This window comes from Antennarius striatus, chromosome 23 (assembly GCF_040054535.1).
Source record: "Antennarius striatus isolate MH-2024 chromosome 23, ASM4005453v1, whole genome shotgun sequence".
NCBI classification, from domain to species: Eukaryota; Metazoa; Chordata; class Actinopteri; order Lophiiformes; family Antennariidae; genus Antennarius; species Antennarius striatus.
Genome location: NC_090798.1, coordinates 13,048,427 through 13,075,935, shown reverse-complemented (window position 1 = coordinate 13,075,935; position 27,509 = coordinate 13,048,427). Strand labels below are relative to the sequence as shown.

Sequence of the window (27,509 nt, the reverse complement as noted above, 5' to 3'; positions counted from 1 at the left end):
TGTTTGTTTTTACAATAACACAAATTTGACGTTTCATTAATAATCCCTCTAGTTTTAGTAATAAACATGTAAGATGAATTAACAGGACACATGATTGTTTTATACAAACTCCAAGACCATACAGCAGTATATTTTTTTTTTAAAAACTTTGTTCTTTTGTAGAGTTAGTGTCTTAGGAACACTTTAAATGTTACATTTTATAGAAATGTTCTGATTAAAGAGAAAGATTTTAAAGAGTCATCACAATCTGATTCTCCGGCAAATAAAGTTTTTCAAATGAAAACATTCTGATGTGTGTGTTGATCCCTTCAGCTTCTGATTGATTTGATCTACTTAACTATTGTTTTTGCATAAATGATAAAGATGTTTGGTGTGTGTCTATTACTTTGTAAATGCTGCTCTTTTGACAGTGATCCCGGATTAGACTTACAGTATCAGCTAATCGAAAGCATTGATTACCAGTAGTGCTAACAAATGAAACAGTCTTCATGTGTTTATCCCTTAGTTTTACATTATCAGTATCTTCTGATCTGTGTGGGGCATTGTGGGTAGAATCCGTCCCAGCTGACTTTGGGCAGTTCATCCTGGACCAGACGTCGAGTCATCACAAAAACATAAAGGGGGGGGGCAATCAAACAGTAACTCATCCTGGAGATCTATGATCTGTGAACTCTCTGCAGTCTTTTAATCATTTTCATCATGGCTTCTTGGAAGGACCTTGGTTCTCCGGATGATGAGGAGAAGAGACTTATGTCTGGTGAGAAGATGACGCTCTAGATACGGCTCGATGTTTGGAAGTACATACACTCCTCTGGACTCCAGTCTACCTGCAACTTTAACATCTTCATCTGTAATCCCAGAAGGTGTCAGCAGATGGAGACTGAAGGCGGATACAGTCACGTGTTTTGTCCTTCTTGCACTCACCAGTGGGCTGTAGGGTGTCTGCTGTGGGGGGGGGGGGGGGGGGGGGGGCCTGCTGGCCCACCGGTTTCAGTGCAGGTCATTCTGATAGTGAATGACTTGAGGAGGCTTCAGAGGCTCAGACACAGTGAAGGTTGGTTGATGGTTAGAAAGTTTTTATTCATTAAAATATTAAATATAAAGGTATTGTGTACATGTCAAATGTAATCAGATACATTAGTTTGTGACTCTTAGAATTAACCTGATTACATGTATGGAAATGTTGTAAAGAATATTTCTGTTGTTTTCTGTGGGTTCATCCACTGATCTGATATAAAATAGCTCTGATGATCTATAAGAGGGCCCATGTTGCTCCTCAAACATGAACTACGTGACAAACAGGTATGATTATGTCAGTGTGAAGCCAGACATAAACCTAATCATCAAATATAAAGCTGTAAATGTTTGGGTCAGTTAGTTAAGGCATCAAATGAAGAACTCCACCAGAGAAAGTTTTCTCCAAATATATTTCAACATTTCTATTAAAGGAGAAAAATAAGAAGGAAAACACAGACTTGTCACTTGTCTTTACTACAAGTACAACAAATGGGGAAGGTTTGTTCATGTTCCTCCTTCTGGAGGTCCAAGGCAACACAAGTCAGGCCGAGATAAAGCAAGAACTACAAATGAAGCACAGAGAAGAGGACAGGTACAGAGATGAAGACTGCATGGAAAATAAATTCATTTTCAGGCGTTACATTTCTAACATTAGCTGCTAGTTGAAACTCCAGCAGTGCATCTATTTATATTTGCAGCTAACAAGGTTAGTCTGAAAGTAACTAGTTACTACAACTCTGTTTTGATGTCGTGGAGCAGTGGGGCAACATTGTCTATGAAATGTTCAAGGTCTCACTAGATGGAAAGCAAAGTACTGAAGGACTAGTAGATGCTGCTAAATATACTCAGTTACTTTATATTATCTCTTGGCTTAACTAACCCACACCCCTCATTAGAACAGAGCCGTCTCAAACTCCCAGTGTGTCAATCCTGTGAAGAAGGTGTTTCTGATACTACCCTCCCTGCGTGTCATTGGTCGGATGGATCGGCTGGGGGATCAGCATGAGGAAGGCTGACTCGTTTCTTCTGATCGAGATGTTTGAACACCAACGTGTGCAACAAGAACATTAGTTTTCATGCTATAGTACAGGAGATGGGATCGTATCTGTTATTGCCAAAGACAACTAAAGTGCATGCTGCTTTACCCACTAGCTTAATGGCTTGTACAGTAATTCAGAAAATATACATTGATATAACATTGAACCCTATAGAATCTATAGGGTTTGCAGCACAATGTCTTAGCATTTTATTCACTTGTATACAAAGTATACAATCATCACATTGTTCACACAAAGTGCTACAAGTAACCTAAAGTGTTTCTTTCCATAAATGTGATCGGTGTCACGTTCAGCCGCTGGTGAATTCACCCCTGACTGACGTGTGTGTGCTGTGGGACGACGACACAAAGAAAACCACAAACATCCAACTCCAGACACCTTGTGTACTTTGTCAGCTAATTGTTAAAACAAGAAATTTGGCACTTCTTTGAGCTTTCCTAAGGTACACACGTCATCCACATCAGGAAACACTATGCATAAAATCTGAAGTCATGTGAATCTGTCGTGTGTTCCAGCCTGTTGAAGGACCAGCACCCAGAAACACTGACACACATCTGAGACTCCATGGCTGGAGACACTTTCCCTGATTATAAAGACGGGATTATTATGATTATGGGCTGTAAAACCAACCGCTTCATTTTTTTCTCACGAGCTTAAAGCATATCCTGCTCTTATGTGGCATCCTTGACTTGTTGACGTTGATTATTCGTGCCTGTCTTTACTGTGTTAGTTTTCATTAGGAGCAGGTTGGTGACAGTGGAGTTTCTGAACCTGTTACTAATGCCTCTAATGCATATTTGAGAACGATTCCTAAAAAAGACATGAACCATTTATTCAAAGGACTTTTGGAAATCCATTTGGCTGGTGTATGTCATCCTCAGGTTGTCATTGGCTTATGTAGTTATCTCTGAAATAGGAGGCTGTCCTACCATTGGACAGGACAATTTGTCCGAGAATACAACCTTTAGCTGGTGTGGTCCACTGGTGACAAGGAGAATTGTGAGTCTGTGTTGTTAGTGTGTAATATGTGTATAACTCTATGTGTCATAGATGGTTTGAGAGTATTAAAGTAAACAACTGTCTGTACTTTATGTAGTACAGACAGTGCTATATATAGAAAACTACTATGCCATTTAAATACTATATAGAAATATAGTATACCATTTATATGTTATATTGAACTCTAGTATATCCTCTAAATGTTACACAGAAATCTTGTATACTTTTAAATACCACATAGAAATCCAGTATATCATTTTAATTATATACAGTATATAGAAATATATTATACCATTCAAATGATGTATAGAAATCCAACACACCATTTAAATGTTATATGGAAACCATTTAAACGATATATTTATAGAAATCTAGTATAGCATGTAAATGGTGTACCTACAGTCTAGTATAGTATTTCCCTGGTATGTTTAAAGTCCTTTTCGTTGGCATATTTCAGTGGTATGCTGGGGGTGAGTTAGAGTCAACACTCCTGTGTCTTGACAACACAGTGGGGATCTAGATTGAATGATCTCTGTTTTAAAGGTTACACGAAGTAAAGCCTGGCAGCTACTTTATGCAGACAGTTCTGTCCTGTGTTCACAGCAGCACACATAGACCTCATCCTGCCCAATGTCATCACCAAACCCTCCCCTCCTCTACCTCCTCTACACCTGTCAACGGTGCTGCTACCCTGCATTTCAAGCACACCTCCACCCCAACAATCTACTGTTGACTCCAGGTAGGGGGTTAGAAGTCTGCTGGTCACTCCCCCATGTCTTATGTACGTAGCTTTGGGGAGTGATGAGGGTATATACATATGTACATATACATGCATGTGTGTATAAATGTACATATATAAGTATATGTACATTTATACACATGTATATGTACACATATATACGTATTTAACTGTATGAATACATACAGGTACATGATCAATGCTGGTCAGAGGGTGTTCTTGATTGTAATGAAAATGAATTGCTGCTAAATGGCTCTGAACCACAGGTCACACGCCTGTCTTTACATGACACTTCATTTCATGGCGAATAGACACGTATGAGCGATTCAGGGACTAACCTTTTCATCATGTGCCTTACTGTTTTCCAACTTTAATTGTAAATGGATTTGGCATGCAGCTCACATGGATCATTGAAATAAGTCCAACCAAACATTCCCTACCACTGGACCTCAACGATTGTTATAGTTCTTCAGTCAAACTAGTCTAATTATGAACAAGCATAAGCACTATTACTATTACTATTACTATTACTATTACTATTACTATTACTATTACTATTACTCAGAGACTGTGTTACCAACCAATCAATTGGCCCAGACCCACTGGACCCCTTAAGATCACAGAACTACCAGATGTAAGGAGCTTTAAAACCAAACCTCAAGGTCTGGAAGAGTAGTGCTGGGGGCTCATTTGCACATTTCAGGTTAACTTGCCCATGAGGGCAATAATAGCTAACGGTACTACCTGCTCATGACACAGACTTTTAGGATTTTCCACCTCAGCTAAGAATGGTGAGGATCATGAAAGACTAGAAAACGTATTCTGATTTATAAAAGACGTGAATATTCTGAGATCACATGGAATCAAAGTCTGCAGTAATGAATCCCATTGGCACATCCCAGAACTTCACCTCACCAAAGACCACAAACAGCAAACAGAAAATTTGAATGAAACACGCAAAAAATAATTCCTTCATAGTGTAAAGATAACATGTGTGGAGATTGCCCACATCAACCATTAAACTAGCCTTTATAACCACAAGAAAGCTTTTCAGTGTTCCTGTCTTTAGGGTTGACATGAAACAGGAATCAGTTCAGTTGTGGGATGGCTGTCTTTGGTCTCACTCAAAGGTTTAAATGACAGTTATATAGTATAAATATTATATATATTATATAGTGATAGAAAGTCCTCCAGTTTGTTGAGGACTCTGGTCAGTTTAATTTATCCCTCTTGGGTACCAATCATTTAAAAAGTTTACTTTTGAAACAGTTTGATTTGATCCAGATTTTCCCTCATTTATTTTCCTCATTCAATTTAAGACAAAAAAAGAGAAAATGAAATAGAAGAAGAACGCAGCCCTAATCTCCAAGACAACAGGGAGATGAAAGAGTTTAATACAAACGATGTCCGCACCTGGACTATAAGGTGCGCCTTATAGTCCAGTGCGCCTTATAGTGTGGAGAATACTGTAATCCTGTTGGTCACTCAGACAAATTCAAATCTGACCTGTCTGGCAGAGGGAACAGGTGCCTACATATGAAAGGTTTACTCCAGGTGATGCAGACATCAGGAAGGTCCTGACCGGAGCACCTTTCTCTACAGCAAACCTCTGGTTTGTTGGGTGATTGAATGAAACTTTTGCGCAACTAGAGTCATTTTTATTAGGGTTTCTCTTAACTAATATTATCCATCTTTTAAACATACAACTGTTACATCCATCTTCTAACCCGCTCCATCTCTCCCTAAAGCCAGGAGAAAAACCGGCTGTACTCTGTTTTCCAGATTTACCTTTCTGTTTGCTGGTAGGTTAGCGAGCTACAAAAGTAAGCCTACATTTCACTTTATAAGTTATTAATTTCTGTTGAACTTTTAATGCAGCATTTGAGCAACAATATTAAATTAGTAACATATATGTACATGTAAAAGTTGTGAAACAAACAACAACAAAAAAACACAAGGGCTAGATGTGAGCTTCATAGAGGGTAAGTTGTGATCCATGTGACCGAACATCTTCATCACCAGGCTTAGTTTGCTGTTTCCTTACAGATGTGTTACTGATCATAATGGAATACTAGTTATGAGATAAAGCTACCAGAGCAACGGAATGCCTTTTCATCCAAACTCTACCATGTGAACCTGTCATAACTCCACCTGTCTGTGTGGTTTTCATAGAATGTCCTCAGAGTTGTGCAGATTAAGTGACCCAGATCAGCTCGCCTACATACTGAGATTTCTACATACAAAGCAGACAGAGATTAAAGGGTTTAAATGCCCCGTGGGTTCACAATTATTCTCCAAGAATAGTATTTGTATGTCAGCTGTGTTTTGGTTGTACCTCACTGCTACCGGTGTGAGAAAGCTTCCCCAAGTCCATGACCCCTGCCAGGCCGAACCCCGTCTGAGGCTGGACATCATCAGTGAGAGAGCATGTTGCTCACCTAGTGGTGGTGGAACCCTACCGCCATCTGAAGCTCTGATTTGTCACGCTGTAACACTTTGAATATTTCCTCCAGATGGTTTTTACACAGCTGAGTTGAAACTATGAATTCTGAATCAGTTGTAACTAATTTGAACAGAAGTGACTGTCCTTGAAATATCAGTTTTTGGATTGGTTTGGTTTTGGGCAAGCTCTAAAAATTAATATTCCAATAATATCCCCCAATCTATGGCCTACAAATGGTACAGAACTAAAATAGTGTTAACACATCTCTGACACCAGTAGAATATTAGAATGTTTAGAATGTGCTAATTCCCACAGAGTGATTGTAACTGATTACATGACGTTAGTGATTTTATGTCCACACTTAACTAACTTAATGTATTCTGACAACTGGTTTTGCTTTCTAGAAACATGGTTGCTTAACACAGAGGGTTGTGTGATTGAGATGTGTCTGTTCCTGGTTGTCTCGATCCTTCTCCTCCTTTCTGGCTCCATCTTCTCCCCCACCTGTGGCTAAACCACATCCGACTCCACCACACACTGCTCCGTGTACTCCTTCACCAGCTCCACACTCAAAGTGTTAAGGCAGAATTCGGCCATGGGCTTCCAGAGCGGCGGATCAAGGAACATCTGGCACATCACATGACCCTTCAGGGTTGCGGTGTGGCGCTGCAGGTGGCACAGAAACTGCTGCCGGACCAGATCCAGGTCTTTGCCGAACATGTCAATGTTCAGGTAATACCTAGTCAAAAAGAGGTTTGGCAGGTGACTGAATGGAATGGATGAAAATGAGTACAGTTGGGCTGACACTCTACATTCTCAAAAGTGTTGTATAATTACACTGCTATGGAACGCTAAATCTGATCAACACCTGGCTTGAATCATGAAGTGTTTGGCCAGCTTCACTTGAAGGATATAAACTTCTCAAAGCCTCAGTGTGTAGTAGAGAGTAGAGAGAGTATAGTAGAGTAGTACTGACTACATTTGAAATTCTGTCACCCTCAGAGGTAATAAAATATTATTTTATGACAAGGCTTTCTACATCACTACATGTACTGCACTAAATAAGAAAGAACAGTTACCAGTCGTCTCCAATGGGCACCCTGAAAGGGAAGGTGCAAAGACTGGCCACCATGGGACTGGACAGATCATCCACCATCCAGTCGATGTCCTTCTTCAGTAGGATAGCAATGTTGCTCGGCACAGGCTTGAACGGCTGCCAGTCTTGAATGATCGTGGTGTTAGGGAGGACCCCCTGCATCAGGTCAGTGGTCAGATACAATCGCTTGATAGCTGGATGGTCCAGAAGCACTGGAGGAGGGCTGGAGGTGGAAGATTCACCATCCCTACCAAGATCCAGCTCGGGCAGACGGAGCTTAAGGTCTTCAGCTCTGAAGCGCACCAGCAGAATACCCTGAAAGAGGAGGGCAACATGTAACCTGACAAACAACTAGAACAGCAAATACACTGATTTCCTATTGAAGCACCCTTCAGATACAATGAGAACCTCTGTTCTTCCTCTGTAGTCGGTACCTGCTTAGTTATGAGGCGATACTTCTGGAAATCCTTAGGTCCAAGTGGATCATCACGGGTCAAGCGGGTGACTTTGACCTCTGGATACTTGGATTTGACCAACTCAGAGCAAAAGCGCAGCAGAACACCTGCCACACCCTTCCCCCTCTCCTGAGGGGCAACACGGAGACCCTCCACCAACATGGTCTCCCCGTTGTCAATCACACACACCGACTCCAGAGCAATCTGCATCGTTGAGGAAGACAGAAAGAATTTCCTTGACTTGGTAAGTTACAGAAGTGCTCTGCATTCTGGCTCTGGCAGATATTTGAGAGGCAGGGACATATGAGCACATCATTCTCTCACTTCTCAGTTTGGAGACCTCCAGTGAGAAATGGGGTAGTTTGGACCCAGAATGGAGCACAGACAAAAGTCTGCACCCCCCTGCACTCTTCTCACTCACTGACCATCAACAACTGACCTTGAAGTATTTCTTCAAGGTCAGTTGAAACCAACAACCTGTCCCCTACAACCTGCACCAACTAATAAACCAGCAACCTGTCCCCCAGACCCCATCCAACTAATAAACTAGCAAAGGTCCTCCTAGACCCTACCCCAACTAATAAACCAGTAACGTTTCTTGTTGACCCCATCCTAACTAAAAAAACAAACAACTTGTCTCCTTGTCCTCATCTAAACTTATAAACCTACAATCTGTCTCCTAGACCTTATCCCAACTGATAAATCAGCATCTTTCCAAAGCATTCGCAAGTCCCTGGAGACACAGGACGACTTCAGTCACTATAACAATAAAGATAGAGCCTTGAGCCACAATGTTTTGGTTCTTATTGCTGTTTCTTGACATCTGCTTTCCGTCTACCCAGAGAAGTGGAGGGAGTCACTAAATGTGGTTATACCGCATAAGGGTCTAGTCTTTTTACCAAATAAAATGTAAATCAAATCATCTGATGTCATTGCAAACACGGACTTTGATTGTATTTTCAATGCGAATTCTATAAAAACTGAGTTCATGTAAAAACTTACCACTTTGCCTTGTTTACGGGCCAGGATGACCGTGCGGTTGGTCTCGTGCATCCAGCTGGTGTACCGAGTGGGCAGGTAGTCGAGGCCTCCATAAATGTCCTGGCTCATAGCCATGATATCGTCGAAGTCCTCCTCAGTGGCCACAGTGAACTGAAGGCCCGCCTGGGAAAGGGCCTCAGGAAGCTGGGGCATAATCAGGCTGGTATCAATCTTCATCTTGACACAACTAATGAGATACAAAGTGGAGGAGAGATTATTGTTGATTGCATTTATGAAGCATCTCAGAGGAGGATGACACTCCACCAATCACAAAAGACCAGCCAAAAGTGACACCCGACTTCAAGGCCTACTCCTAACAGAGGAGTTCTGACAGGTGGAGAAGTTTGGGTCATGTAGTGATGCAGAAATGCAGGAAGTCTCTGTTGTAGACACAAAGGACATACGCTCCAAGAGCTTCAAGGGGGTCAGCATCACAGTATCCTGATTGGACCTATAGTCAAAGCGTGTGTTCATATGATTCACTTGCAACATACAGTACGTGAAGGCAGTGAAGCAGCAGTGATCACACTTAAGCTGGACTTTACATTGTCCTCCTTTGTATGTTGGGGACAACTTGGACTTCCGTGAGACTATAATGATTTCTTTCATCATTCCTGAGTAGCTGGGGACATGATGGCCACTCGTCACACTCAAGACACAGTCTACTCTGCACTGGAAGCTGAATCCTGATATCCAGATGGGGTAGCAAACCCCAGTCTGGCACCAGACCCCAGGCTAAGACCAGACATCAGCCTAGTACCAGACCCCAGCCTGGGACCAGACTCTAACCTTTTACCAGACCCCAGCCTGGTACCAGACCCTAGCCTTGTACCAGACCCCAGACCTGGGACCAGACCCCAGCCTGTAACCAGATAATAGACTTGGAAGAATCTGTATAAGAGCTTTGGAAGAGACTAAATTTACTCTGCATTGAAAAAGAAACATGATGGGAAGGATGATTCCTCTGCTGGACAAATGGAACCATCTGTCTACCACCCTTTGGATCGGCAAGAAACAAATGATGGTTTAATTTGCTAAAGAAATGGGAAGCACAGACGATGTGGATGAGTACAGAGATACATGCAAACAAAAAAAGAAACAAAAACATGCCAGACAGAGTGACGAGAATGTAAGGCAAAAACAAGTCACGAGCAGAAACCTGAAATGAAGAAATGAACGTGGAGAACATTTTGTTTAATCAGCTCTGTTACATGATCCAGAGCTACTTCCTGTCCGTTAGGGATTCAGATGGGGTCGGGGGTCGGGGGTCACCCCAGCTGTGGAAATTAACGGAGGGAACTTGACACATTGGATAATGAACACCATCAGGAAGGAAAACGAAAACAAAATGTTCGTTCTTCAGAAGAGGTTTGTATTTAATGGCATCGGGATACAGTTCAGTCACAGGGCGCGCACACGTGATCAAATCAAATATAAAAAGCTGGTTCACTTAGAAAACATGCAGCAGAACAATCGAAGCTATACAGAAGTGATACAGTGTGATCAGATACAACAATATGAACAATGTGATAACACACAACAAGAAGCTAAGCGTGGCAATCCCAATAGTGTTTCAGTTCTGAATAAATTTTGTCAGAATTTTTGCAATTAGAAAAAAAATTCAGGGAGCATTTCTCACAATTCCTGGCTTTATGTGAAGGAAACAACGTTTTAAACTCTGAAGTCGCTGCCATCACCATCGCCTGCTCTGCTGCAGACCTGGGGTGAGGTCACCAGTGAGTCACAGCCGTTGCGCCACCAACGATCTAGCAACATGGACATCCGTGAACACTGAACATCTACACAGCAAATCCAAAAGGTCTTACACATCAGCCTTAACCAAGTCACCGGTGGTTCTAAGGAGGCTAATACCGGCTGTAGCACAAGTTGTGTACTGGAATAGTGGTCCCCAACCCATTTTTGCTCCCCCGGACCAGTTTAATGTACGACAATATTTTCACAGACCGTCCTTTCAGGTGTGGCGGATATAAACAACTAAATATGATGTTACGACCAGCGTAACAACTGTTATTTATCAGCTTTCTTCTTCTCTGCAGTCGTAGATTCTTCTTCTGTCCGCTCACTGGTTCATTTACTCTGCGTAAAGAAACTTTCCAAAGATGTATGGTTTTTGTTGGTTCTGCTAGCTTGGGAATTTCAGTTTTGCAGTAATGTATTCTGTGTTGGAGGTCAGAACAGCCCCTTTAAGAAGATAGTCATGTGACCGAGGTCAGCATCTCTACAAGTGTCAAGAGTGACTCATACACAGATGTGGAGGAGAGAATCCAATCATTTAAAACTAAACGTCGTTCAGAACCAGATCAGAAAGAAAACAAAAATAAGGGAAGTTCTTGATTCTTTGTATGGCCCAGTACCAACTGACCCACAGACCGTTACCGGTCCGTGGCCCAGAGGTCGGGGACCACTATGCTAGAACACTTCCAAATGACCATCAGCCCTGCAGTGAGGAGCTCCTAAGATCTCCAGACAAGCAGAAAAACCATCAAACTTCATGTTGTAGCCTGGTCAGACCTGCCCCAGCTTCTAAATCACTTATGTCCTCCACAGATTGGCTGGTCTCAGAGACAGACGAGAAGCCAGGACGTCCTAAGGGACTCAGAGCAGAGACACCAGGAGCTCCTTTTCAATACTCTAGCTTGACATATATGGAATAAAAAAGGAGACTTAGTTGGAATGACTGCAATGTTCGCTCCTCGAACAATTCCTCACTATTTTAAGGCACCATCTGTAACAGCTAATGTCCCCCACATGTGCCCTAATCTACATGTGCCCTAATCTATCTGTGAGGCATCAAGGAAAGTGAATGGCATTTTCTCCCACAGACACAGTAAAGCATTTTGTGATTGTAATTTCTGAAGGTTGTCACGACCGTCAGCCAGAGGACATCATGAGTCACATCTGTCCAACGCGATGACTGGTTGCTGCAAAGACAGGATTACTGAAGGGGTAACAGATGGCTGCACCAACACCGGGAAGTTATAGACTCAAAGGCGTCACAAGCGTTTGGGAGTCACAATGCATGGGTAGGAAAAGGAGCAGGATCCACATGGACAGAAAGAAGAGGATGGAAGCCATGGTCGCTAATCTGTCCATACAGAAAGGTCCTCGAAACGGAAGCAATAAAGACAGACCTGGAGCCCAGCAGTCAGATACAGAGCAGCTCCAGGAAAGAAAAGGAACACATCTTCATCCATACAGCAGCGTCCACAGACCTGCTGTCAAGACCGCAGCAATAAAGGTCTGTGGAGAAGCAACGGAAGATGGTTGAGATGTCCAGTCAGTTCAGGCGACTGACATTTGACCCAATCTCAGTTCTGTCTAACTCACACCTTTCTGAGTTCTGTTTGACTCTTGTACTTCCAGCTAAAGCACCCCTAAACATCTAGAGTTAAACATCTGGAGTTTAGCTGTGTCCTTGTTTAGGATTAAAAGTAGTGGTTTATAGTTCTTGAAATCTTTTATCTAGGAAATGTGACGCCCCACATCACGTCAGTGGATCAGTTCTGTTCAGGTCCTAATAATTATCTTTTATCTTTTATCTAACATTTGACAACTGTTGGGTCTCTCCCTCCCACAGCAGAATTATTTGCTGCTGGAAATCTGATCAGATTCCTGGTTTGCTCAGGCATCCCTTAAAAACATGAAAGTATTCCTGTTTTATATAAGCGTGTTGCTGCTGCAGTTATCAACTAGTTATTGATTCGTTAATACTAGTTATCGTGAACTAGTCTGACTAAACTGACTTCATTTACAGGACAGAACAAAAAGGTATGGGGAGTGGTTGGGTTAAGAGGGAGAACTGGGTTTCGGTAAAATTCTGCTAAATATACAGTAAAGAACTGGTTTGACATCAGGTGACCCAGAAGAAGCAAGAGGGAAGATGCAGATACCAGGATGCAACACACGTGTTTTATATGTTTGCCCCACCAAGGTACAGATAGGGTCAGTGGAAGTAATGATTGAGAATGCCAGGTCATTATCGCCAGCAGTAGGATGTGGGCATAGAAATGTGGCTGTGGTGGGGGCCTCTTACTGGGGCCACAAACACTTTCAGAGTCCTCACATGCTAAACTCTCTTATTGGAGACAAACAGAAGCCACATTAAAGGGTTCTCTCAGCGAACACAAGAGCTAGGAGCCTAGCTTCTTTTCACGGTCCATCTCTCCTTCACCATTGAACAAGAAGACAAGAAACAATCTTGTTTAAAAGGTGACAAATGGGAATGAACAGGGTCTCTACTCACTAAAATGAGATCTTGGAAGCAGAGATTCTGACCCAAAAATATCTAAAAATAGACCTATAGCATCCAGAACAAGTTAGATCACATTCACCCCATGCTGGTGAAGACAAGAGGCAAAATAGTCAGACCTGTGTTAACATCTTAGTCTATCAGGTTGACATAGAGCAGAGACTGTCCAGGTACACATGGGAGATGCTTATTTAATGTTATTAGCGTTAGCACTATGCAGTCTGTAAACATGAAGCATGACAAGGTACATCAGTCCAGAGGAAGCATTTGTTGGGACACCACCAAGTCTCCAGGTCCAGGTCACACAACTCACACACACACCAGTGTGTGTCCAGTCCTCCTTTGTTTTGGTGCTTTGTTCAACATTGTCTTTTCAGACCATATGGGGGGGGGGACTAGGGGTCCCTTCGGGGGGTTCTGGCCTTGTAGAGGCTAACACAGACATGCTAGACATGGTAGCTGTAAGGGCATTTGTAGTGAAAACACTGTCTGGTCAAAGCAGACACACACACACACACACACACACACACACACACACACACACACACACACACACACACACACACACACACACACACACACACACACACACACACACACACACACACACACACACACACACACACACTGGACACTGGTATTTTTCCATGAAGCTCCGATGCTTTGAGATGAGGTGTCAGGCCTGGCTGGGTAGGCTGGTCCCTGGCCAGTGGGGGAGGTTTGTTTTTGTGCTTCTCTCTCTCTCTCTCTCTCTCTCTCTCTCTCTCTCTCTCTCTCTCTCTCTCTCTCTCTCTCTCTCTCTCTCTCTTCTCTCTCTCTCTCTCTCTCTCTCTCATTGATTCATTCCCCTCTTCACTCTCTCATGCCCCTTTCCTGTTGGGCTGGCAGTGTACTCCAAACAAAATGGAATTTGGCACAGTTGCAAAGATTCAGCCGTCAAATCTGCTCCCGTAAACACATTGAAGATGCTCGCTCCAGATTGGTCGTTTCATCTCACAAATGCTAAACTGGGGATGTTTGGAGTTGGGAAACAAAAACAGATGAAATCCAACAATTACAAACTAAAGGATGGACACAGACACTGCCATCGGGCGAGAGATGAGATTTTTCGGACCCATATTTTTCCTGTGGAGCTGATAGGATGAATGTAGTCATCTAAACCTCTCCTACAGCTGCACACAACCTGTACAACCAGTAACCACCAAGAACAGCTATGGTCTAGATGTGTTAGTCCCAATCTGGTTGGTCTTCAACCTTCAATGCCTTCAAGGAGCCCTTGAATCTGCTCTAATGCAAGGAGCCATTGTTTCTGTTAGCAATGGTGGTTGGTTTGGCGTAGGCTGCCAGCCTCCCCAGCCCCCCCCCCACTTCCACACAGCACAGTTTAGACTGTCACACTGAAAAGTACAGGTTTCTTGAGCAGCCGAATAATACAAAACCAAAGAAACACACCATGTTGTCAGTAGGTTATCCTGTTGGTCAAGTGATGAGAACATGGACACCAAAATCATTCATGTCTCCTGGGTAGATCCTTGGCTCCAGTGCTTCATGCCAGAAGGCTCCATGTGGAGGCAAACACATAAGCATACCACTCTGTGGTGCGAGAGCAGGATCCATGTCATTTTTCCCACGCAGCCTTCCCTATACATGAAACAAACCATTGACAAACAGGCACCAGAAAATGATTAGTATATAATTCTTTCAATCATCACTCTGTGCTTGTTGTCATGACAATAAGATAACTAAGATAAATGCTTCGTCATTCTCAGCTACGCGGGGAGGACAACAAAATGCATGTGAACACATTTCAGAGGATCTGCCTGTTTCCATGCATCAGATCCTGACGTTCAGGTGATGTTCAGCGAAGATCATTGGCTGCTGGGCGGCGGCGAAGCTGAGATGTTACAGCTCAAACCTGCGTCCTGTTCGGACCTGGTATCTCCACGTCTACTGACTGGTACGATCGCATGTGGACGGCTCTGAGCTGGGTCGCTCAGACCACATCCAGAGATGGTCTTCTTCCTCCAGCAGGTCCTGGTCCACACTGAAGGACCCCTTAGTCAACTGACGTCCTCTGAAACAACAAGAAGCCTCAGCAACAGACCGGGTGTGTCTGCTGGAGCAGGTTACACCGCGGCAGTTGTGACAACATCTACACACTTCCTCACAAAGCTCACAAGTCTGGCTGTTCAGTCAGGAGAAACTGAGGGCGTCCTGTCCTCCTCGGTGTGAACCATCACCAGATCTCAAGGAGAAGATTCTGTTTTAAAACATCAGTTTTTCTCAGCTTCTCTGCACCAGCCTGTTTCACACCTAAGAATACAAACACCTCATGTTTCCTCAAATATTGCTGGATTTGTAAGTTATTAATTTAGGATAAATATTCGGTGACAGACTTTATTTTTTAAATCCATAACACACAACACATGGAATGGATTCTTTTCTTCGTTCTATGTTTTTCATTAATTTCACGTATGCAGTAGAGCAGGATCACTAGTGTCACTACAGACGTGTTAGAACGCTGGTCTGAACAGCCTGAACGGGAGACGTCCACTTGTGATCGGACCAATCAGGAGACAATAATCCAACATCAGGAAGAGCTTAAAGTTCTGCGACTGTTTGTTTCTGTTCCTAAAACATTTATGACTGCATTCCAGCTCTTAATAGAAGACTGTTCCCACAAATACTAAATAAATCACTAAAAGAATAATGATCTCAAGAGAATGTTCTAAATGTTGACATGTTTCCTGAATGGTTCTAGGTTTATAATGGACTTGTTCTCATACACTCCCTGTCTGTCAATGTCTAAACTGCTCTGGTCAGACTAGGATTAACCAGATAAACAACAACATGAGCTTCCGTCCAATCCTGCTGAGTCCCACCCATGTTCATCTAAAGGTCACAGCAGCCAACTCTGAGCCTCATCAACCAAATCTGGGACAGTTACCTACAGAATGATCGAACAAAAGCCCTCCTCTGATTTAAATATATACAACTTCTCTCAATTAAGATTCATTTCCAAATCAAAAAGGATCTAAGTCATACAAACCTCTTTCAGCGTAATATTCCATTGTTTTCTTTGCTTTGTTTCCATGGCATTCACATGATAGTCCACCCTACTGACAGTCTTTTGGGAACCCAAACTAGAGGACCAGTCTAGACCTGGTGGGACCGCCCAGTATCAGGGGCTGCCACATATCCCTCAGTCGCCCGTCAGGCCTTACCCCACACCCCCTAACACCCAATCCGTCCACTGTGGAATGGCATCATTGCACCGCTAGGTTTGCTACTACTTCCTGCTGGCGTTCGAGGCAGCATGAAATGGGTGGGGGTCCTCATCATTACCTAAGTCATTGGAGTACTCAGCCCCAGTAGTGGGATCCTAGTATCACAGTCTACCCAGGTAAACCCTGGTCCTTCAGTGCACCTGAACCCAGGACCTTCTTGGTTTGAGACAACAGACTACCAGTGCACCACCCATGATAAGTATTACATTACAGACCCCCCACACACCCCCACAATTGGTCAACATATCAACACACTCTGATTTGACAAACAGGAAATGATGCACAAAATTTTCAAGATACAGCATATTTTCAAGGTTCCTGTTGCTGTTGGACCTGCTTGTAGATGTCTGTTTCAGCAGCATCTTTCAGTAGCATGTTTCAGTGGCATGTTTCAGTGGCATGTTTCAGTGGCATGTTTCCATATGGATGGCTCTTGACCAGCCACGTAACTAAAAGCACAAGGTGTTCCCAGGATGTCAAGTGTGAGACAGAAATCTTTGGTAAAACAGAAAATATAAAGAATAGAACTTCAGAGGAATTCAACCACTGCTCCAGGATAATAATAATAATAATGTATTGGATTTATACAACATGTTTTATAGAAACTAAAAGCAGTTGACTCTGAATCTATTCATCATTCATTCACACTCACACTAGTGGTGGTAAACTATCTGCAACCACAGCTGCCCCAGGGCAGAATGATGGAAACGTGGATGCCAATCCATACTAACGGCCTCGCCAACCATTCATATATGCATTCATACACCAGTGTGTGTGTGTGTGTGTGTGTGTGTGTGTGTGTGTGTGTGTGTGTGTGTGTGTGTGTGTGTGTGTGTGTGTGTGTGTGTGTGTGTGTGTGTGTGTGTGTGTGTGTTTGTGTTTGTGTTTGGAAAGGTTTGTGAAGGATACAGTGGAGAATGAGTGGGATTCAAACTGCCGATTTGAAGGTTATTGGACGAGCCAATCTACCTCCTGAGCCACAACTGGTTCTGACACACTTCTCAGTGTGATTCACGACCTTATCAAGATTAAAAAGCAATTCATGACAAGCTTCAGAACACAACCACTCCACCACATGTCATAAATTTAGCCACCCTCTAAATAATTCAACCTGTGCAGACCATAATAGATAACTCTATTTGTCTTCCCTGTCCAGATGTCTCTCAACCTTAAACCACATTCTCCTTCACAGCTCAGTAGTTTAAACGTCCTCAAAGGAAGAAGATCCCAGAGTTGGACCAGAGCTCCTTCACATAGGGGTTTCAGTTCAGTAGGTTCTTTCCACCAAAACGTGGGGTTAGATCAAGTTTATCAGGTGTGGCTTCATCCATGTTCTTAATTCTGGACTCCTCAAATGTGAACTAACCTCTGCCTGTGGAAAATTAGTGAAATAAATCCGCAAAAACTAGTTGACAAAACAAGATTTAAAAGAATTTTACATTTATTTGTAGAGCACAAAATCAATCTTCTGCACACAGTCGTCCATTTTCATTCATTGTTCTGTCACGAGGCCACACCATTCACACTGCCTGGGTCCATTCTTGAAGGGATCTGGACTGGCTAACGGACCAGCCAAGGAATAATTGATCAGACACAGAGATGTGAACTTTACGTTTTCCTTTGAAATAAAGAAATAGGAGTTATGCTCTGAATTTTAGATTTTATCAGTTACCAGACTACATTTTATTGGTTTGGACCTTACCTTGGCAAGACCTTTAGGGTTCATCCATCAGGATCACAGGAGACAGCTGCCTGCTATCTGAAGCATTTCTCTCTTCAAGAACTCACTGAACCACTTCAGCAAATGTGCTTGATGGTCTAAGAGCGCCACCTGTTCAGTGTAGCAGTATGCATAATTCAGAAGACGGAGGTGTGGGCTTACCAACTGCTGCAGCATGGCCAAGATGTTAAACCACTTCACCAGAGCTGCAAACCATAACAGTAAAGGAAATAGAAGACTTAATGTTGTTTGTCATGAAAAATACAATTAATAAAACTTGTTTTTTTGGATGACAGAGTTATAAACATGTTTACAAGGAAAGAACAAGGTTATTAAAGGGGAAACTTACATGGTAACGTCATTTCCCAATAGATGTTGAGCCCTGAGCAGGGACGAGACAATGACCAGTTCTCTGCCGATGTCACAAATACTTCAGTCCATATGAGAGTTATTTTTAAACCCTATCTACCTCAGACATTTATCACAAGTCACATTCTGTCTTTTAAAATCAACACAGGACAGTAACTGTCAAAGGCAGGCAGCTCCAACACGTCACACATCATGGTTCCTCGAAAGAGTGGAGACAACAGTACAAAAAATGTTATTTTTATTTCAATTGGACTTGAATCTCCATATTTGTTTAGCGAGAAGTTTTTGTCTTATGTACAGGAACATTTTATCAAGACTTGTCTACTTCCATGCATTAGGAAGCAGTTTGCAGAAGCCTGGAGAGACTTGTTTCAGAGTCTACACCTCCCAACCAGAGGTTCTCCGTCCATCCCTGCCTCTGAGTTGGGGATCGGCAGCTGGCAAAGATACGTCGTCTTGGTTCCTGTAAGGGACTGACAAAATGGAGTGGACTTGCAGGACGTGCAGGGTGTCATCAGACTGGTATGGTGGGGATGGAATGAAGTCCCTTGGTTTACCAGCTGATTTTCCTTCTGACCCTCATCTATGGTCAACGAATCTGGTGAAGAGTAACGGAGTAAGAAGGAGGACACAACCAGCCGAAATAAGCATCTTCCGTAGGATGACGAACTCCGCCTTAGAGATGGGGTAGAAGGGTAAGAATGGAGGGAGCTGAGAGCAGAGATGCCATTCCTTCACACCCAAAAGATCTGTTGGAGGTTGTTCTTTTTGGGATGCTCACCAAAGGCCTCTATTCTGTTTGGACACATCCAAGTAGAGGTAGATCCAAGGGTAGATTCAGGTAACATCTAGATATGTACACATCAGTGACCTCCAGGAGGAGCTGGAGAACAGACGGAATACTCGACTTATCCTGCTCCTGCTGAGACGCAACCCTGGAGGAGTGGAACAGTTCTTCATTGTGTTAAAGCTGGATTCTTCTAGCTAACCAGACTGTAGGCTAATGCTTGCCAATCAGACAGGCTTCGAATTTCAAAATACGATGCTAATTGGCCTTGTTATATGACCCACATTGATTTACTCTTTGGGATGTAACCCAAGGTTATCATGTGCTATTAAATACCCAACCAACTTCAAATTCAAGTGACACGGTCGTAGTTATAGCTGTAGATAACTCATGGTGGATTATTACGCAATGAGCTACATGCTGCATAGCTGTGGATGACATCAGAGATTAGCAATACACAGGAGGCTTTAGTCACCGATTGATTAGTTTACCACATCTCTATTCTGAGCTTTTTTAAACCCTGGAAATTCATGATACACCAGCATTACTTTCATTTGGTTCCCTTGTGATTCTATTTCATCTCTTTCCAAAACAACAGAAGGCAAATGTTGAATAAAGACAACAGATTAGCATTGTAGCCACATGTGCATATCATTTACATCTAATACAGTATAGGTTTTTTCTTGTAAATGCTTTCCGTCCTGACTCCCTTAGAATAAACTAGACGTCCCTCAGAGAAATCTGTCCTGGTCATCACACCTGAAACCGTTCACTGTTAGGCTGATCCTCGTCTGGGGTACTCTACAGAAAACACATTCCACTAACGGTGGTTCTCTGCAGGATCCAACAGTCAGACAAACTGACCAACACACCGCCACTAATAGAAACCTCAAAAAGCACGTTCAAATAACCAGGCATCTATGATAGGTTGTTTCTGTGACATATTCTAATTTGGTTTTGCGAAAATCGCAGCTATTCACAGTATAATAAACATGAAACATCAACAGTCTGTTAGCTTATTGTAGCACAAAGATTGAAGAAAGCTAATGTGCCAACGAGGAACACACACACACACACACACACACACACACACACACACAATCTTATTCCTTAGTGTCACATAGCATGGATTATCAGACATGCTAACTAGTCCATTTCTTTAAACCAATCACAGTCTGCAAGGTCATCCTTAAAACCAGATTGTAGCCGAGGCATCCCCACACAATAGACTGGGGGGGAAGTGGTCTGTCATGAACCCCAAAGAAAAGCTTAGAGCATGCAGGTGGATTAGATTAGCCACTAGGCTAGCCTTTAGCTTTTCAATCCAGTAGAAACATGAATGTCATCAACATAGTGAGGTAGATAGATGGACGGATGGATGGATGGATGGATGGATGGATGGATGGATGGATGGATCCTGGCTCAAAGCGCTCTAACATGAATGAGGGTCAGAGAACAGGATGAGTGTGGGGGATGGGTGGGGGATTATGTGTGTGTCATTACACTCATGACAGCTGTGGGTGTACTAAATGTAATGAAAGGGAGGACGGCGAGCTGAGAGGACCAGGATGAAGGGCTGATGGAGGTCCATCAGAACCTGGCGGGGATGCAGGTGCGTCATGCGTGTCTGGAGGGTGTGATAGAAGCTCCTCTGCTGTCTGCACCCCCCTGATGGGTGCAGGCGATCAATGACAGCGAGCCAATGGGACGCCTTCCTGCTCGCCGCCGGCGTTTCCTCTCAAATGGAAATACTGGTGCAAAAACACAACTGCCCCCACCTGCAATTTCCTGGGACAGATTTTCAGTTCAATGCCATTTCTAATCAAGTCGAAGACTAATTGTGGGGTGTTTGGAGGGGATTGATGGATCAGCTGTTATTTGTTTTGTTGGACCATGACAAATAATCACTACTCTATTGATCAGGCAGCCCCACCCCTCCATCTATCCGTGGTTCAAGTCCTCCAGCACTACTCTGGAGGACCGACAAAAGATTATCAACCAAAAACATTGCAATCTCTTTAGCCGAAAGAGGACCAGGCTGAAACCGAGGCTTATTTTGGCTTAATCTGCACAAACCATTAAATAACCCAGAATATCAGTAAGAAATTAGCTCATAAAGAGTTAAATGGGCAGAGCTGCAGTTCATGAAAATAAATCCCGGATCTGGCTGATGATGCTAGTTTGAGCAGGAGCTGTAAAAAGAGTTCAGGAAAAAACCTGATTTAGTCCAGAGAGGAAACAGCATGAAGACGTGATGACCAGCTGAAGATGGAGAACATTACTTTAAGGTTAATGTTCAAGAAGCCAACACTGACACATCACACAGACGCTTCCCACACTGAATCTGATGTCATTCTCCCATGCTCCGCCCATTGCTCCACCTACTCCTAGCCACACTTGACCTTTCACCTCTTCCTCGCCTCCTTCTATTTTAGTCCAAACCATCCTCCTCATCATCTGACTTCCTCCTCTCCTTGTTTGTTGGCTCCCCTTCCCTTCTTCCCTCACGCCTTACCATCCCCCTCCTGATGCCTCCCTCCAGCACCCCTAAATCTACCCCCACCACCACCTGCCCCGATCCTCCCCCACTGGCCTCCCCTCTGCACTGCAGCACCTATAGGCTCATTAATCTCCCAAGGTCCCTTCAGTGTGTGTGTGTGTGTGTGTGTGTGTGTGTGTGTGTGTGTGTGTGTGTGTGTGTGTGTGTGTGTGTGTGTGTGTGTGTGTGTGTGTGTGTGTGTGTGTGTGTGTGTGTGTGTGTGTGTGTGTGTGTGTGTGTGTGTGTGTGTGTGTGTGTGTGTGTGTGTGTACTTTACAGACAGATTTATACTTTGGGTGTGTTCAGCCTTGGGAACTGAAGGTTTGTGTTGTCGTGGCGAAGAACACGCCCAGTCGTCCAACAAATGTTGTTTTTTATTGATTCCTTCTTTTCCTGACGTTTTAACGTTGGAACTGCGTCGATTAACAGTTTAACTAATCCACACAAATTCTAAGTCAGTGGTTCCCAACCGTTTTTGCACCAAGTTTTAACGTCAGACAATATTTTCACGGACTGTAGTTTTAAGGTATATCGCATAAATACAGCAAAATAAAATGATACCAACAGCGTAAAAATGTTTTTTTGAATATTAGCGGCGTCCTGTGGGTCAATCGGTACTGGGCCAACGTGGCCCGGTACCGATTGACCCACAGACCGGTACCAGTTCATGGCTCGGGGGTTGGAGACCACTGATCTATGAGACTGTAAAGTCACAGAACATTTCCTATGCCTGGCTGGAACCAGTGATCGGTATTAGCACGCTGCTAACTTTGGATGACGTCAACAGAGGGCTGAGAAACAAGCCTCCAACTGGAACGATCACCAGTCAATACTATCGACCCAATTTCCACTGACAGCCTGATTAATAACCCTGAAATTTCAGCACTGAGATGTCATTTCAGGCCCAGCTTCAGTTGGTTTGGAGCGTTCTGTTCTATCTGTGAATACCTGTGTCCATTTGTAGTGTAGGACTTCTGGCGTCTAGCATTCTTGAACCTCTCCATTGGTCAGATTTTAAGGATTCAGTTTCCTTTCTTTGTCAGTTTTTCAGTTAGCTCCCCAAACACAACAAATCTTGCTACAACACAAGTCTGTCAAACGTACTTCAGATGAATCGGAGGCCGTCTTCACAGGTTCAGGAGTAAAGTCAGCTGTTCAGCCGTCCTCTCTTAACCATGTCGCTGAACTCTGTCCATCACATCTGTCTCAGAGGACTGGAGGACTGGCACATCCTGTCCAACCCAAACCACAAGTCTAGTCTACCCATCAGTGCTGCCAAAAACTTTGACATCCCACACTTTGAACGATTGTTTCAGAGACCCGTCTTCTCTGAGGCTGTGAGGAAACAAAACAATGTTTCTCGTACTTTCCCTTGATTTGTGAATCGTTATTTTCCTCAGAGCTGTTATTGTTGTTGTTGTTGTTGTTGATGGTGGTGGTGGTGGTGGTGGTGGTGGTGGTGGTGGTGGTGTATGAACTGTCCTCTAACACCTTGTGTCATGTTTCTGATGTTATGTACATGATCTACGTCTGTGTAGATAGATAGTGTCATCACTGGTAGGAGAACATTTTGTAAACTAGATGGAGTGAATGTGTAGATGGATCCAGACGGTCCAGGTCTGTCCCCCACCCAGTGGACTCCTGATGTGTCCCATGTCATCAAACCTTACAATCAGCTGTGTCTGTGGACGTCGTGATGTTCCTGAATATCTGCTGACAGGTGGAGAATGAAACATCAGAGCGTCACCACATGATCGACCTGTTGCTTCTGTCGTACCAACATTAGCTTCTGTGGTCCATCAGCGCAACATGTTCCCAACTAACCCTACAGAACACACTGGTGTGGATTCACACACATCACACCATCATGACTTCATCATACTCAAAGGCTGATTCCCTCTAGAGACCGAGGCTGTGTGGGGTGTCTCAGTGGAAAGACACAACTTCACCACATGCCAGGTATGAACATGACATGAATATGATAACATGTTAACTACTAACACGCTTCTGACTTCTTTAAACAGGAACAAACTAAAAGTGACTGACGTAGCATATTCATTAGCATCTTGATTTGGCTGAAGACACTGTCTGCGCTAAAATACCTTCAATCCTCAATGAGTCACCAATCGTGTAACATGTTAATGTTAGAATCTAGTTAGCACAGGAACATGTTAATGCTAGCATCTAAATAGCACTGCAGCATGTTAATTTGAGCATCTACTTAGCACTGTAACATGTTACTGTTAGCATCCAATGCTAGCTAGATCTAGCAATGTCTATAGAAACCTTCACAGCGTAGATGGTACCAGTAGATGCTAAGTGCCATTAGCTTCTTAGGCCCGTTCAGACTGCAGGCATATCAGATTTCCTTCCATATCTGATTTTTAGGGCTGACCGTTCACACTGTTTTTATCAAGTGTCCAAATGCGATCTGAATCTGTTCAGACTGGGCCACAACGATGTCGGGGCGGAGTCGTCGTTCAGTGCGTGTAATGTGTGAGGTCAAATAATTGCGACGGTGGCAACAACAATAACGACGAACATGAAGTTTTGTTACCATGGCAATATCACTAACTGGTAAAGGTGGAGAAAATCTATGATACACTAGATGTCGTCAACGTCTTCTTCCGCTTTTTACCGTTCTGTAATGCGTGATGTTCTTCCTTCTGACGCCTTGCTCTGGCGTCGCGGATATGACGTCATGGTCCGCCATATCCGATCGGAGTGTTTGGAGCTGTTCAGACTGAGACGCATCCGTCCATATCCTATACGAAACTACCTCCCCAATGTGGTTCCAATCCATCCCACAAACATCAGATATCATGCAGTATGGGACTGTTCAGACTACAAACGAGACATCTGATATCAATCTGGATGGGCTAAAATTCGGATATAGGTGACCGATCTGATCTAGACCTGAAGGTCCCGGTTTGGGGTCCACTCTGCGGGAACACTGCCTCGTGGAATAAACATTTGCAACAGGACAGATAAGCTGGTTGAGGACGGATGCTTCCAATCCGCTGGATAATTCATGATGATGCTAGTGTTTCTGCTAATGTGTGCAGTCAGCGAATCATCGGCGTTACTGCGTTCTCATGCATCGGGTAAAGGAACACGCGATGCAGAGTGATCTTTTCCAGAGTGGTGTTCTTGAGGAGAAACGAAATGTTAGCGTTTGCTCTTCTGCGTCACCAACATCAACCACTAGGGGGTCTGGGCTGAAGTTACCCTAAACCTGTGAGATGGTTTTCAGGCTTCGCTATGGTCCAGGTCATCCATCTCCATTTCACATGTCCATTAGCGTGTCGTTTGATAGCGTGGGGAGTTTCATCTTTGATGACCATGGCTGATATCTATTGACACAAACAGCTTCCTGCTGGAGCAGCAGTGCTGATGCTGGGAGATGCATCTCCTCTGCACCTTGTCTTGCCACACAGAATTAGAGGAGCTGCCTCTTGAAACACAAACTAATATCAGTTCTGAGGCGAGTCATCTGATGCTGGACCTGAAGGGGAAACTAAAACCTGATTCTGATGTTGGCAACACGCTTAGAACCAGTCGAGACTGGAGCTACCAAACACGGGCAGCATGGACGGTCTGATGCAGTCGTCTCTGGACACTACAGAATGCAGGACGCTCACGGCAAACACTCAGAAAGTCTCACAAATGCACACGGGTAATTTCTCACGACTAGACGAGCGTGGGTCTGGTGTGGGTTACCTTCACAGCTGTGGATTAGTGAATGTTACCCAAATGAAAAACAGGAACACCGCAGATAGCAATCTCTGGGCTGAGACGCATTAAGAACCAAAATGCAGAAGCTGATCAATCATCAGATCATTAATAAGATCAATAACACCTGCCTGACCTCTACACACAGAAGAGTACACGCAGTTCTCTCTTTAGCTGGTCAAGTTCAATCACAACCAATACAAATAGCACACACCAGAAATACATGAAGAGAGCATGACCAGTGTGTGTGTGTGTGTGTGTGTGTGTGTGTGTGTGTGTGTGTGTGTGTGTGTGTGTGTGTGTGTGTGTGTGTGTGTGTGTGTGTGTGTGTGTGTGTGTGTGCGTGCATTCTTGCACTGCTGCTTGCAGGAGCCGGAGGGATGCTGGCTCAGACCGGCCCGTTCTGATGAGGATGAGGACAGAACCGACAGGACCGACCGAACCGACGGCCCGTTCATCCACACACACACCTCAGCATCACACACACACACACACACACACACACACACACACACACACACACAATGGACCCAGCGGGCCTGCTCTGCGCCTCTGAGCATCGTCCGCGCTCCGGAGCCCACGGGATGCGGCGGCCCTGAGACAACCACCGAGCCGTCCGGTATGTACCCGGCAGCCGGGCTCCAGCCGGTGATCACCGGGTCTTACCGCGGATGGTGGCCGGAGGCGGTGTCCTTGATGCGGCTGGATAGAGGAGACGGGATGGGAGAAGGTGTCGCGGCTGATGGTGATGAATGAAAGACCGGCTCTGACGATCATCCACTGGAGAATCGACACGAACCACAAGCCCCGCCCCTTCCACTCGTCTACGTCATCCTCCGAGCTGGACGCGCTGGAGCGGCTCAGCATCACCGCAGCCCCCCCTCCCCCTCCGGAGGGTGTCAGCATCACAGGCACGTGACCAGACTCCCAAGCAGCGCGAGCCCGCATCTCATTTGTCCACACCGAGGACCTGAGGCCAAAGTTTGACTAAATATCTATCTATCTATCTATCTATCTATCTATCTATCTATCTATCTATCTATCTATCTATCTATCTATCTATCTATCTATCTATCTATCTATCTATCTATCTATCTATCTATCTATCCATCCATCCATCCATCCATCCATCCATCCATCCATCCATCCATCCATCCATCCATCCATCCATCCATCCATCCATCTATCTATCTATCTATTCCATCACCTTTTTCTTATTAAATCTGTAATGGAGCTCCACAGGTGACAAACAGCCGTCACTAATCTGAGCAGTGTTCACTAGCATTCACTACATTAATAGTGCAGTAACACTGATGATAGGGTGAAAACATGCTTCATCACTTATCACCTGATCAGCTCCAGCCAATCAGCTGCTCTGATCTGATTGATGGGCTGTTTAAGTTGAATTCGGCAGCTGGTTTGTTTCCTGCTAATGAACATGAATGAATGAATGAATGAATGAATGCATAGATCTAACTATCTATTTATTTCTCTAGTTCGATCCTGAAACAGGAATTGACCGTCGTTACCAACATGACAACCTGTTCTGTTCCTGCTGCTGCCACTATATTTATAATTAATGCCTCAATAGCATTAATTACCCTTGTTGATTTGTTGGTGATCAATGGTTAGCATTAACTGCCATTAGCATAGCCACTGATACGTACATGCTAAAATGCTGTTGTAGACTGATTCCAAATACCCATTGGTAGTGCCAGCAGGTGCTCTTGTTCAAAAGTAACTAAAATCTTTTACCTTTCCATATTCTACAACTTTATAAAAAAATAATTCTAAATGATTTTCATTATAATTCCATAATTGCCCAACCCCTCTGAGAATTTTGGAACATTCAAAGGATATCTACTTCAACTGTGGCAGTTGAAGTAGATATCCAGAAGTCCTCTTTTTTTGTGCTGCTTTTTTTATTTAGATTCTGATTGAGTCAATCCAATGTCTT

At 43.8% G+C, this 27,509-nt stretch overlaps 1 protein-coding gene across 9 annotated transcripts; it reads right to left on the bottom strand.

The window, feature by feature from the left end:
* Nucleotides 1-1,075: 1,075 nt before the first annotated feature.
* Nucleotides 1,076-26,403, bottom strand: nat16 (N-acetyltransferase 16). Of its 9 annotated transcripts, none has more exons than XM_068308673.1 (9): nucleotides 26,219-26,403; nucleotides 18,475-19,429; nucleotides 18,108-18,331; nucleotides 17,845-18,023; nucleotides 14,571-14,759; nucleotides 8,810-9,035; nucleotides 7,787-8,011; nucleotides 7,336-7,667; nucleotides 1,076-6,995 (listed from the first exon to the last, which is right to left on the bottom strand). In XM_068308673.1, exons 5-9 carry the CDS (start codon nucleotides 14,627-14,629, stop codon nucleotides 6,767-6,769), a joined length of 1,071 nt encoding a protein of 356 aa, XP_068164774.1. In that variant the 5' UTR covers nucleotides 14,630-14,759; nucleotides 17,845-18,023; nucleotides 18,108-18,331; nucleotides 18,475-19,429; nucleotides 26,219-26,403; the 3' UTR covers nucleotides 1,076-6,766. The 9 variants fall into 9 exon arrangements, with proteins under 9 accessions (XP_068164774.1, XP_068164777.1, XP_068164778.1 ...); XM_068308676.1 differs by having other exon boundaries at nucleotides 18,475-19,092; XM_068308677.1 differs by having other exon boundaries at nucleotides 18,475-18,537.
* Between the last annotated feature and the right edge of the window lie 1,106 nt (nucleotides 26,404-27,509).